Here is a 13,605-nt window from a genome sequence, read left to right on the forward strand (position 1 = left end):
CAGAACAAGGCACTTCTTCCTCGGCGGGTTCCCAGAATCTCAGGGCTGAGGAACTAAGACAATTACAGATGCCCAAAGCTGCAAAAGAGAAGCCGGCAGGAAGGGAGTACGGCGGGGCTTTGTTCTAAGAGGTTCCTGTTCCGAACTCAGCTCCCGCATGGGGCTCGGTTCCCAAGCCGTCGCAGGCGGCAGCGGCTGCGCCGGCCGCCCTGCGGTTTCGGGAATCCGGAGTTGGCCCGTTACTGCACCGCTCGTTAGCAATCCCTGCTCCCGCCCGAGACTTCCGCACTCTCTGGCCCACGGGGTGGAGGAAGGAACTCCAGAAAGTTCCACAAGCACCAGAAACCCAAGCTTGCACCCACCCCCACAAGGCCCTTCGGCAAAGCTCCTCCCAGCACGATTGCCCACGCGCCGTTGCCCAGGTAACCGAGGGGCGGTGGCAGCGGCGAAAGGGGCGGGACTTCCGTCGAGTGACGCGCCTGGACTCGGCTACAAAAGACGACGGCTGCGGCGCGCCGGGCGGAACTTTCCAGAACGCTCGGTGAGACGCGGAGCAGCGGCGGCTGCCCGAGCTGCGCCCAGCAACGCGCCCCTTCCCGCTCCCCCACACCGGCCTCGGCCCTCTCACCGGTGAGTTTCAGCCCTCGCGCTTCCTCTTGTCCCAGGGCCGGCGCCATTGTTGGCACGGACAAGCCGGATGGAGTCGCGGTCGGAGGCGGTTGGCTTCGCGTGGGCGGAAGGGTTGTTGGTTCCTGTATCCACGATTCTCTTTTTGGGAGGGCTGGTGTGGTGCCGCGGCAACCCATCTCGGGCACGCGGTGAGTGGGCCCGAGACGTTTCCTGAAGCATTCTCCACTCTCAGTTTAGCCCGAGGTCCCCAAGGACTTGCCACCTTCGGGTTTCCACCCGCCCCCCCCCCGTGCGCGCCCCCGCGTCCCCTCCGCCCCAGCTTGCTGGGGGTGGGCGACCATGCGCGCACGCGCGGAAGGAACGAGGGTCGAGGGGCTGCGGGGGGAGCGGGGCGGAGGCTGCGGCCGCTTCTCCGGTCTCCCCTCCTCTTTGTTGAGGGCTGGCTGGGGTTCTCCCACCCCTTTGGTCAAGGTGGGAGGAGGAAAACCTTAAAGGTCTGTACCTACGGCAGGGGGAAACCTAACGACGTGTAAACTACGCTGGCTTGTGGGGGCGAGAGGGGTTCGGTGGTCAAAGTGGAAGTGCTGTAAGTTCTGTGATTGAGAAACATCTTGGGGGGGAGGGGAGCTTGCTTTGTGCTTTTAATCAGTTTCATAAACCAATCCGTTTCCCTCTCCCCCGTGCCCAAATTTTTTTTTTTTTTTATCTAGGGAGTGTATGGCTTATCAGATTTACCAAAGACAGTGATAACGTAATAACCAGTAGACTGAACCTATTGGTGCTCTTTTTGATTACTGCTGTCAGTACTGGAAAGTGAAACAGGAAGAATCCAGATAATAGTGGCGTTAGTATGGAGCTTTCCTGTGGGAGAGGGGGAACCAGCTGCTGTAGAAGGCCTTTGAATTATTCCTGATAATTATTAGTTAACACTTAGTTCGTTAGAATTTATGGCTGAACTACCAAAGGAACCTTCTCTGAAGTTTGGGGAAGGTGGGTTTTTAAAACCAGATTTGGGGAGAACAGATTTCTTTGCCATATCGTTGATTTTGACTAATTAAAATTTCCAGTTGAAAGTCAGTTAAAACTGCTATATCTCTGATTTTGACTAATTAAAATTTCCAGTTGAAAGTCAGTTAAAACTGCTTTTTATTTCAGGCTGTAGAAAATGGTGAAAGAAACCACTTACTATGATGTTTTGGGGGTCAAACCCAATGCCACCCAAGAGGAATTGAAAAAGGCCTACAGGAAACTGGCCTTGAAGTACCACCCTGATAAGAATCCAAATGAAGGAGAGAAGGCAAGTGATGTAGTCCTACTCTTAAATGCAGCGCTGTGGTTCTTTGCCAGGTGTATAGTACTTACTACAACCTGACGAGTATGTGTAATACAGTGACTGCTTTGCAGCACTTTTAACTGAAATTTCTTTTTTCTCAAACAGTTTAAACAGATTTCTCAAGCTTACGAAGTACTCTCTGATGCAAAGAAAAGGGAATTATATGACAAAGGAGGAGAACAGGCAATTAAAGAAGGTGGAGCTGGTGGTGGTTTTGGCTCCCCCATGGACATCTTTGATATGTTTTTTGGAGGAGGAGGAAGGATGCAGAGAGAAAGGAGAGGTAAGAGTAACCTAGTCCACATGGAGCAAATTAAAGTAGCCCTTGGTGAAAGCAAATTCTTGAGAAATCATCTATTTGAAATGCTTGTTTACATGTTGGTATAATATTGCAAACCGACATAAACTGCCACCTTGATTTATGATGTAGTTTTTTTAAGTGAGACTGATGTAGCCAGAAATAGCTAGGCCAATCAAGTTTTAACAAGTAAATGCTTGTAAAGGTCTCTGACATGCACGACTTCAGGAAGGTTATCAAGCGTTAATTAAAGGAATAGAGTATAGGACAGAGTCGTTTTTAGAGCTCTTTTTTGATCCCTTCCCCTACCCCCAGCCTTGGAGATACATGGCCTTGTTCAGTTAAAAGTGAGTTAAAGTTAAGAAATTAAAATTTTTTCAAGGTCACATATGGCAAGGCACCAGAGTCAGTAATGGAACACAGGTTTATTAACTCCAAATAGGTTATGGTCTGTTTAATCTTGTTTCTGCTTTCTTATTAAAATATGTGCCCTCAACACTTACCAAATGTGGTTATGGAATTCATTTTAGAACGATTTGCAATCGTAATGAATTGTTTAGGATTTCTCCCACAGAAAAACAAGCGGTTTTTATTTAGAAAAAAAAATTTAAGGAATTGACTGGCAAACTTGGACTTAGATTAATGAAAGATTTTTTTGTTGTGATACTGGAGGATACGTAACCACACTAAAGGAGTTTTTGTTTGTTTTCCTTCCCTGTTTTCTCAGATCTATAAAGCTAAAGTAAGGGGGGCAGTTTCTAACATGCCAGAACCAACTGCATGTGACTGTATCTGATACAGAACCAAAGGTGGAGCTAGGAACAAAAGGGTATAGTTAATGGTGCTTCACACTTGTTTGGGAACTAAAAGTATTCATTAGGTGCATATAGGAGCAAGGGAGCTTTTTTCACTTAGGCATAAGGCAGTACTGTTTGGTGGGTAAAAGTCACTGGAAGAATTACTAACTAGGAACTTAACCATTGGCAGGTGATTTCATTTCTGTAGCCTTTGTGTCCTTATGCAATTTCTATCTTCCACTTCACATTTTAAGATGAGATAGGGCACTCCTTTGTAGCCCGTGGCCACATTTTACTTTAGATTAATTCAAAACAAAAATTTCTCTCTGGTAGCCTTACTAAGGTGCTAAATGGCCACATGTGATTAGCAGATACTGTATTAGATACCATGGATATAAAATATTTGTCACTGCAGGAAGGTGTATTGGACCACACTGTATGAAAAATACAGTTTTTAAGTACTGCTGCCCCCAAAAGTAAGTGCTACTCTTATATCACAAAGAAGTGGGAATTAATAGATTTATCCAGTCTCCATAGAAGACTGTCTGCTTCACTGGCCAGTCTTGCATAGTTGGAACTTGTGTTGAAGAATTTTTGGATGAAGTAATTGGCCATATCATTACCATACTAAATGAAAGATTAAAAGAATATTAGGAAAGAGATGCTGTTTGGATTAATTTGTGAAACCTGATATTTAACATTGGTTTTCCCAAGTGATTTTTGCAGTTGAGGTTTTTGATTGCTTTAGTTTGTAAGATGGCCACAAATACGTCCTTAGGCAAATTACTTAACTCACCCAATTTTCCTCATCCGAAATTATATCTCAGTTTGAGAATCACAGGTGATAATGTGACCAACTTCTGTGTATGTAGTGTAGTAGGTGTTCAACAGATGTATCTTACTGTTTTTATTTTTTATAAGATTTTATTTATTTGAGAGAATGAGATAGAGCATGAGAGGGGGGAGGGTCAGAGGGAGAAGCAGGCTCCCTGCTGAGCAGGGAGCCCGATGCGGGACTCAATCCCAGGACTCCAGGATCATGACCTGAGCTGAAGGCAGTTGCTTAACCAACTGAGCCACCCAGGCGCCCCTATTTTACTGTTTTTAAAGTGCAATGAACACATGTATAAGAAGTAACACCTCAAATTTTTAATGAGCAATGTTTTGTTTCAGGTAAAAATGTTGTGCATCAGCTCTCAGTAACCTTAGAAGATTTATATAATGGTGCAACACGAAAACTAGCTCTGCAAAAGAATGTGATTTGCGATAAATGTGAAGGTATGGTCTTTTAACACCTCTAAGTATAATTGAAAAGGAAACTGAAACTTCTGGATATATAAAACTGACAGTACACTACCTAAATCTTGCAGACTACAAGTGTGAAGAAAACCTGAACCTACCACCTTGAGAAATACTAGCAAAATACCACCTTTCTTTTGTTGTGTATGGGGTTTTTTTGGGTTTTTTTGAAGATTTTTTATTTACTTATTTGACAGCAAGAGAGGGAACACAAGCAGGGAGTAGTGGGAGAGGGAGAATCAGGCTTCCCGCGGAGCAGGGATCCCGATGGCGGGGCTCGATCCCAGGACCCTGGGATCATGACCCGAGCTGAAGGCAGTCGCTTAACTGACTGAGCCACCCAAGTGCCCTTTGTTTGTGTTTTAAATACAATTGGGGTCAATTGAATTTGGTGTCTTTTCCTCAACATTGTGCAGAGGTGAACAGTTTCTGTTCTCTCTAAAACTTTTAAGTATCATTCTAATAGTTTCAGAATCTGTAATATGTTTTTAATAGTGTCTTCTCTTTTTGGACATTTTACTGTTTAGACAGATTCTTGGCTAAGAATCTCTGGTCTTTTTTGTAAGTTATTTGTTGGAAATGCTCCTTTCTAAAGAGCATATGCTTTAAAATGTTCATCTCAGATAAAGTAGTCATAAGAATGGTGCTTTGGGAGCATATGTTTAAAATAAAATTCTGAATTGGCGCTTTTTGGGAAGACAGCTGTCAAAATGTCAGTAGATAACTGAAGCTGATGGTGGCTCTGCTTTATCAATTATAAGAAGGCTGAATCGTAGACTTTTAGGGCAGAATTCCATCAGATCTTGGAAATTAAATGTATGTAAGAACTCATTTAAAACATTTGTTGTATCTAATACTAAATTCAAACATTTCTTTTTAAACTAGGCCGAGGTGGTAAGAAAGGAGCAGTCGAATGTTGTCCCAATTGCCGAGGTACTGGAATGCAAATAAGAATTCATCAGATAGGACCTGGAATGGTTCAGCAAATTCAGTCTGTGTGCATGGAGTGCCAGGGCCATGGGGAACGGATCAGTCCCAAAGACAGATGTAAAAGCTGCAATGGGAGGAAGATAGTTCGAGAGAAGAAGATTCTAGAAGTTCATATTGACAAAGGTGAGTTCTGAGCCACTTATTTTGAATTCTTGAGTGCTGTGGCAAGTTATTAATACTACATTTTGTAATTAAAAACTATCCTTAATAGGCTTTATGTATGATCTTATCACCCAGGGATAACTCTTAGCTATGTAGTAAGTGCTTTTTCATGCCAAGCTTTTGTACGTTTGTAGGGAATACTTCACGGATCTCCTCACTTAATGTAACACTGACATCAAATGATTGAATAATGTTCCACACTTAATTCTCTTCTATTAAATCAGTTTTTCCACCTTTTTCATTGCAATTAACTTCACACATTGTTAATTTTCTTGGGAACTGCTAGATGAAGGGATATGCCTACCTTTTTTTAAAATTTTATTTTTAAATAATCTCTACACCCAACACAGGGCTTGCAGTTAGAAGTCTGAGATGGAGAGTCACATGCTCCCTGACTGAGCCAGTCAGGCACCCCGGAATATGCTTGCTTTTAGGTGAAGAATTCAGGGCGGTCTCAAAAAGATTTCCTTAATTTTTCTAAACTAATGAGCATGTTTCATTAATTGATATGTAAGAACTTAGATTATGAATATGTGGTAATGTTTTTCAGACTTTACTAACTTAAAATGAAACTTAGTATTACAAACTGCATATTGGTGGAACTATTGATAGTATGAATGTTATATATTATTACATATATTTATATTAAGTTAAACTCCTGTAATAGTATTCATCCATGTGAATCATGGTACTGACTCTCCCTTCATTTTTTCCTCAATTGGTCCATGTTTAGTATGTTTTCTCCTTAATTGGTCCATGTTTAGTATGTTGGTAGGACATCCCCTTTTGCTACCAACAATATGTATTTTGGAGGGCATTAGTGGCAAGTGAAACCATTTTTGCTGCATTTACCCACGTCTTTACAGTAGTGGAACAACCAGTAAAACCTAGTTGTTTAATTGCTTCACCACTGTAACAAGATACTTGGCTTCACAAATGATTGAAGGCTGTTTAGTTTTGTCAGTGTATAATACTGATACTGTGGTTTAAGTTCTTAGTATTAGAGTACATACTGAAGTATTATGTCGGGATTTTGCGTCAAAATATGTAGGGGGGGCATGGGTGGAGGTATAATACATGAAATAGTCATGAGTTGATAGCTGCTTGATCTAGTTTGATGAATATATAGGGATTCATTGTAGTATTGGCTACATGTGTAAATTTAATAGTTTCCATAATGAGTAAAACAAAGTTCTTGTGTGGGTCACCTCGATGATCATTGGTTCAGGAGATAAGGATGTAAGTAATGAAATTGGAATAATTAACGTTTATGGTTAATAATGTTTGCCAGTCAGCTGATTCAGGGGCAGTGTGGGCCCTTTAATAGTCAAAACAGCCCTGATGAGGTAGGTCTCTGGGAAAGTTGGTATTTTTTTTTGGAAGGTTATGCAACTTGCTTTCCCGGGTAACCCAGCGAGTAGTAAAAGCTCTAAAATGTGGAACCTCATCTGTTTGCCTTTATAGAGTTTGTTCTCTACTATGATCACTTTCTTCAGTAAGAAATCGGACTGATTTAATCATGGCATTCTTAGCCATTTTGGTAAATTTAGCATCCACAAAGACATGACTTTTTTTTTCCGCACAAACGTGCATCAGTGTTTCTAAACAGACTGATTCTGGCATTAGTTGGATGTTGAGTATAAAATCTTTTGTTTTTAGGCATGAAGGACGGCCAGAAGATAACATTCCATGGTGAAGGAGACCAAGAACCAGGACTGGAACCAGGAGATATTATCATTGTTTTAGATCAGAAGGACCACGCTGTTTTTACTCGGTAAGAACTTTTATGAACTACTCAAACTGACCTCTTGCAGCATATTTTTTTAATGAGCTTTTCATTACTTTAAAGACATTTCTTGGAATTACCGTAGAAAAGTATAGCAGGAGAGAGTTGGGTTATACAGGATGTTTTTTCTAAAACGTTGTTAACCACTGTTTCAATAAGCTAAAAACAGAAAGGATCAGATTTGGGGATTTTTCTAAACTTAGTTGTTACCTAACCTGGAATTTGAAGGATGTGCTTTTATTACAGGTGTTTTCTATGAGTATAAATGGATGGGTTAGGGGATACATCCCTAAACAGTCTTTGTATAGCATTTAATTTGAAATAACCTAAAACTAACTCTTTCAATCATGAATTTGTGATATGTTGGGTTGTTTTTAACTGTAAACAAATGTGTATAACTCTGAAAACTATATAAATTTATTACTATGAAACAGTTTATGAAGAGCTAAGAGTGAAGCACAAGAATGATTTAGCAATTTGTTAAATATCTATTCTTTGCTAATTTAAAGCATTGGATGAGAGGAGGGTTCCAATAAATCTGTTGGGAATGACCTCTGAAGGAACTGGTTTTGAGTTAATGAAAAAACATTCCCACAAATGTCTCAATGGAAAATGCTGTCATTTGAGGTGAATCTTGTTAAAAAGAGTTTGGAGTACTCGATAAAATATTTTACTAATACGGATTGGAAAAGAAAGTTTAAGCACAAGTAGCGAGTGGGATGAAGAAATAGTTCGGGGATGGTAGGTAGTTGAGGCTGCCTAGAATGTGTGGACGGATTCTAAAGTCATGTCCAGGAAACAGTTGGCAGGGTCCATGTATATTGGCTGTTGCGAGAACGGGGAAAAGAAAGGACATCTTTGTGAAAGATACCTGATACCCTTGCTGTTAAGAAAACACAATTGCCTGCCATGGTACTTCTAATAATTGGTGATTTGAAAGATCTAAGGCGATGTCATTGACATTGATATAGGCGAGGAGAAGACCTCTTCATGTGTATGGACATACAGCTGGTTGAAGCACTGTGTGGCTTTCAAAAGCCAATATCTACTCTTGACAACCGAACCATCGTCATCACCTCTCACCCAGGTATGATATTTGGATGAGCTTGTTTTTCTATTCTAGTATTGTCATGATCTGCTGTCAGCTGGCACAGGCCCTGAGAAAACTGGTATTTTACTTGGTCAGTTAAATATCTTTCTTGGGAGCTGAGCTGAAATTGTGTACGGTATTGGGTCTTTTTGGAAGCTTCTAAAAAGTTAATGGATTGCTTCACATAAATTCAGTCAGCACATTCCTCTATTCTGTATTTTCCCTGCCTCATAAAAACGTGACTAAGGAAAAACTCGGCTTCTGTGTTTTTAGGTCAAATTGTCAAGCATGGAGATATCAAGTGTGTGCTAAATGAAGGCATGCCAATTTACCGTAGACCATATGAGAAGGGTCGCCTTATCATTGAATTTAAGGTAAGCTATAAAGTACTCTAGGAATACTGGAGAATGATTAGCTTATTTAAACTAACGACAGAATTACATTTCTGAATGGTAAGGTACATCAAATTGGTACTTCTTGTCCCAGGAAGAAATAAGCTAGGGCGCCTGGGTGGCTCAGTTGGTTAAGCGACTGCCTTCGGCTCAGGTCATGATCCTGGAGTCCCGGGATCGAGTCCCACATCGGGCTTCCTGCTCAGCAGGGAGTCAGCTTCTCCCTCTGACCCTCTTCCCTCTCGTGCTATCTCATTCTCTCTTTCTCTCAAATAAATAAAATCTTTAAAAAAAAAGAAGTTAATACAAGGCTATAATTGGGATCTTAAAGTTCAGCAGAAGCACTCAAAATAACTACTGTGGCTTTTTAGCAAAGTACTACAAAGCTTGGTTTGCTAATAGGATGGTTTATAAAGCAACCCTCAGTCATTTTTTTCAATCTTAAATTGTCTGGCTCTTGACCCATAAATACAGCTTTTATTAAAAACATTTTGGGAAGATGCCAAGGGAAGTGTGCATTTTTGATAAATTCTGGTGACCATATAGTTCAAAATACTATTTTTTTTTTCTTTAACAGTTTTATAGAAATGGAGAATTTTGTTTTAAAAAACTTGGGCATGGGCGCCTGGGTGGCTCAGTCATTAAGCATCTGCCTTCGGCTCAGGTCATGATCCCAGGGTCCTGGGATCAAGTCCCGCATCAGGCTCCCTGCTCTGCAGGGAGCCTGCTTCTCCCTCTCCCACTCGCCCTGCTTGTGTTCCTGCTCTCGCTCGCTCTCTGTCAAATAAATAAAATCTTTAAAAAAAATAAAAAATTTGGGCTAAGGACTGCCTTTTTGAGGACAAACAGCTTTTAAAAAAATAAAAGGGATTAGTGTTTCAGGATGGGTTCTTATATGTGCTGAATAGAACGGGGATCATCACAGTACAATTTAACTAGGGTAATTTTTTTTATTGCCTTAAATTGTAGTTCAGGTACTAGCTAGATACATGCTGTGCCTTTTAGAACACGTGTTCTAATTTGGGATTGGCAGATTGACCACATTTTTTGGGGGGAGAAAATGGATCAGTGGTAATATATCTAAGGAGCTAATGAAGTGTATCAAACTGAACTTACAGTAGAGATTTCTTTTTATAGGTAAACTTTCCTGAGAATGGCTTTCTCTCTCCTGATAAACTTTCTTTGCTGGAAAAACTCCTACCTGAGAGGAAGGAAGTAGAAGAGACTGATGAAATGGACCAGGTAGAACTGGTGGACTTTGATCCAAATCAGGAAAGACGGCGCCATTACAATGGGGAAGCCTATGAGGATGATGAACATCATCCCAGGGGTGGTGTTCAGTGTCAGACCTCTTAATGGGGCCAGTGAAAAAACACTGCTGGCATTTTATATGCAGTAGTGAATGAGTGAAGGACTATAATCATAGCTCACTACTTGCTATTGTTTTTGTTTTAATATTCAACTATAGTAGTGTTTTAAATGAAGAATAAACTCAAATATAAAAGCTCTGACTTTGCCCTGTATGTATGATGACTTCAGTGTGCAAGATAAAAGTTTAATATTTGTAAAAACTACTTTAAAAAAAAAAATCTCCCCTAGCATTTGTTTAGGCCATACATTGTAATTAATTTCAGCTCTATGTATATGAAACAGCTCAGACTGAAATACTAGGTGTATGTATTGACTTCAGTGTATGACCCTTAATTGTTAAGCTATGAAGTTAAAACTTGTATTTAATTGGCAGTCAGACAAAGCATTTGTAGAGAAGTGTTGGTCTATAGTTAAGTGGGATTCATTGTGATGCCTCTGCATTTATTGCCTCAGCTGTTACTTGAAGATGGCATGCTATGTAATTTGGCCTGTGGTATCATTGACAGGATACCTCTTTAAAGAAGGGGTTTATCATAATGCTGCTGCTTGAGGGCTTGCACTTGTAGAACTGCATTGCCTTCTGCTGTGCCATCTTTTTTTTTTTTTTTTTAATATCAGTCCTGGTTACACTTTTTTTCTTTCTCTTTGGACCATGATAAGCTTCAGACTAGTGACTTCGGGAGCAGGTTAACTTAGAGTGAAGAGACATTATGTGGAGAAGTTAATTTGCATGTATGAGATAGGAAGGTGTTTTTTAGGTATGTTACAGGCTTACTTTAAACCATTTAACTTATGCTCCGAAGTAACTGTAATTTAATGTTGGTAGTATAGCAAATTATGATGAATAGCTTTAATTGTATGTTTAAAAGTCATGTTCACAAGCTTAAATCTGGGTATCAGAATTAAGCAAATGAAATGTATGAATGTCTCCTTAATATACTGATTACAAAGCATTTCCAATGTGTCACTACAGGCTTTTTTTTCCCCTAGATTAAAAGCATTGGCTTTTCACTAAGATAGGTGATTTCTCATTTAACTAGTTAAGTGGGTAATAGAAAATGCTATTTAACTACAGTTAAATGTTAAACAAGAGCGGGGAGTGAATGTGGGTGAGGGGTGAGTAATGAGCCAAAAGGGGTTTTAAAAACTTGGCAAACACTGGAGTGAGAATGTGAAGAGGTTTTCCTTTTTTTTTTTTTTCTGGTTCTGCTGCATTTCCTATAATCAGGAAGCTTAAACATTTCCAACCCAGAAGTGATCCATGTCATAAGTTCCCCTCATAGAGCACACCTGAATTAAAAGGAGAAACCTAATCTGTAAGAGTAGTTCCCACACCTTCAGTGGTTCTTGTCAGTAATCCTAATTCACAGCCTTTATTCTTACATTGTCTTTTTTTAGTCTCTACCTTACAGCTACCCTCATGTTCAGATATGATGGCCAGGTGCTCAGGAAAGCATAACGAAGTATTCAAAAACAAAGTATTCAAAATATAATGGCTGTGACAAATCTTAAATTTCTGCAGAAATTTGTATTAAATGTATATTACAATACACTTAACATCTTTTAAAAAATAAGGCTTTCCACCTCAGTCATGAGGGGAGTATAAATCAAAACCTGGACCTGGACCTTTATCACTTAATTTAGGGTTATCTCCTCCGCAATCTGTGAGACAGAACAAGAATCAAAACACCTACTCTGTAGGTGGAGAAACTGCCCTCCAGTCTGCTGTTCTCGAGTTTGAGCAAAGTTGCTGAGCCCGCACTGCCACAGTTGCCAATTCCATAGGTCAGGGACAGAAGGTTAGCCTTTCGGGGTACTTGGAACCACTGCTCTGGCAAAAGTGAAACAGAACAGCAAAAACTGGAGTCCCAATTCTTGTAATTCATGCTCTTTTACTCCTCTGTCTGTAGCCAGTTTAGATAAATAAGTTGTTTATGGAATGTGGACAGATAATCCAAGCATTCTTTGCTTTTCCCAAACCTGAAGAGAAGCTGAGAGCAGCTGGATTCAAAGAATAAAGAAATTGAGCTTTGGGATTACACCAAGTTTTCAGTGTGTGCTCCAGGAGCAAGGTTATGGGAACCTCTGGAAATGTTTCTTCATATTATGGGAACCATAATAGGCTGTCACCTCACAGAGTAGTTCTGAGAATTAAATGAGGCTGCTTACATAGGAAGGAAGGGCTCAATAAATGCTCTTAGTTCTAGTATTAAGTTGAAAAATAACTGAAGACATTGAATAGTACCTGAGCTTTAAAAAGAAAAAAGGTTGTCTTGAAATACCTTCAGATCTTCAGTGATTCCAGTCACTAATGCAACAATTGAATGGGGTTAGGACAAATGTCCTTAGCCTTACAGAGTTCATTTTACTGCCATGTACTTAAATTTTAAGTGCTGGAGGGAAATGATCTGTCAGCGGCAGCAGAGGACCTCCCTAGGAACCTGACACAACTTGCTGTTTCAGAAGAGCCCAGTTGTCCGTCTATCCTCTCCCACTATTCGCATGGAATACATTCCAAGACCCCCCAGTGGATGCCTGAAATCAAGGATAGTCCTGAGCCCTATATACATTTTTACCTATACATACCTACCTGTGATCATGTTTAGTTCATAAATTTGGCACATAATAGAGATTAATAGCAATAATAAAACAATTAGGACAATATGCTGTAATGAGTTACATGAATGTGGTCTCCCCAACTGCACTGTACTCACCCTTGTCACGATGAGGGAAAATGCCCAGAAGAGGAGATGCAGGGAGGTGAGTGATGAAAGCACTGTGACATGGTGTTAGGCTACTGTCGACTTCGATGCTATGTCAGGAGGAGGATCATCTGCTTCCAGGCCACCTTGACTACATGTAACTGAAACCACAGATAAGGAGGGACTACTGTATGCCATTGGTTGCTGGCATCAAGCTCCCATTTGCTTAATCTCTCCTGCTTATACTGTTAAGAAGCCAATAATATGATCTTTGCCATCTCTTCGTAAAGTGAGCCCAACTGTTGGCTCCAGGAGGTGCACAGCACCCACAGCTGGTAAGGGGCTCCCTAGCCCAGGATGCAGGCCAGTTCCAGCACTGCTCAGCATCACCCAGACCTGAAACAAGGGCACAGACCCCCACTGTCTGCCTGGAGGGTCTGAGGCCCTCAAGCAGCTGGACAGTGGTACAGGCTGGTGGAGTCGAGCCTGGGTGGCCCTTCTCTCACCTTGGCCTCAGTCCCTGGGGCTCCCCTCCTAAGAAAAGCTAGGTGTAGAGTAAGTGTACACACTTTGAACGTACAAAAGGAAGAGACGTGCACAGCAGTTACCTGGGAAAGGCAGAAGATTCATTGTTTACAACTTTACGTGTTATAGCAATTCATTAAAAAAAATAACTACTTAAATGGCTCCCAATCCAGGCTTCTCTCTCCACCTGGTCTCCCAAGATGCTACCATTTGTCCAGCATATGCCTTAG

General features: G+C 40.9%; 1 protein-coding gene across 1 annotated transcript; it reads left to right on the forward strand.

Moving 5' to 3' along the window:
• The first annotated feature begins 746 nt into the window (after nt 1-746).
• On the forward strand, nt 747-11,101 carry DNAJA1 (DnaJ heat shock protein family (Hsp40) member A1). The gene is made up of 9 exons (XM_088019018.1): nt 747-818; nt 1,786-1,984; nt 2,069-2,246; nt 4,232-4,336; nt 5,243-5,470; nt 7,169-7,283; nt 8,267-8,382; nt 8,659-8,759; nt 9,915-11,101. Exons 2-9 carry the CDS (start codon nt 1,796-1,798, stop codon nt 10,131-10,133), a joined length of 1,251 nt encoding a protein of 416 aa, XP_087875144.1. The 5' UTR covers nt 747-818; nt 1,786-1,795; the 3' UTR covers nt 10,134-11,101.
• The last annotated feature ends 2,504 nt before the right edge of the window (nt 11,102-13,605 follow it).

Source organism: Eumetopias jubatus, unplaced genomic scaffold (assembly GCF_037043125.1).
Source record: "Eumetopias jubatus isolate StellerSeaLion01/CBP00866 unplaced genomic scaffold, mEumJub1_p1.0 scaffold_15, whole genome shotgun sequence".
In the NCBI taxonomy this organism is placed as follows: domain Eukaryota; kingdom Metazoa; phylum Chordata; class Mammalia; order Carnivora; family Otariidae; genus Eumetopias; species Eumetopias jubatus.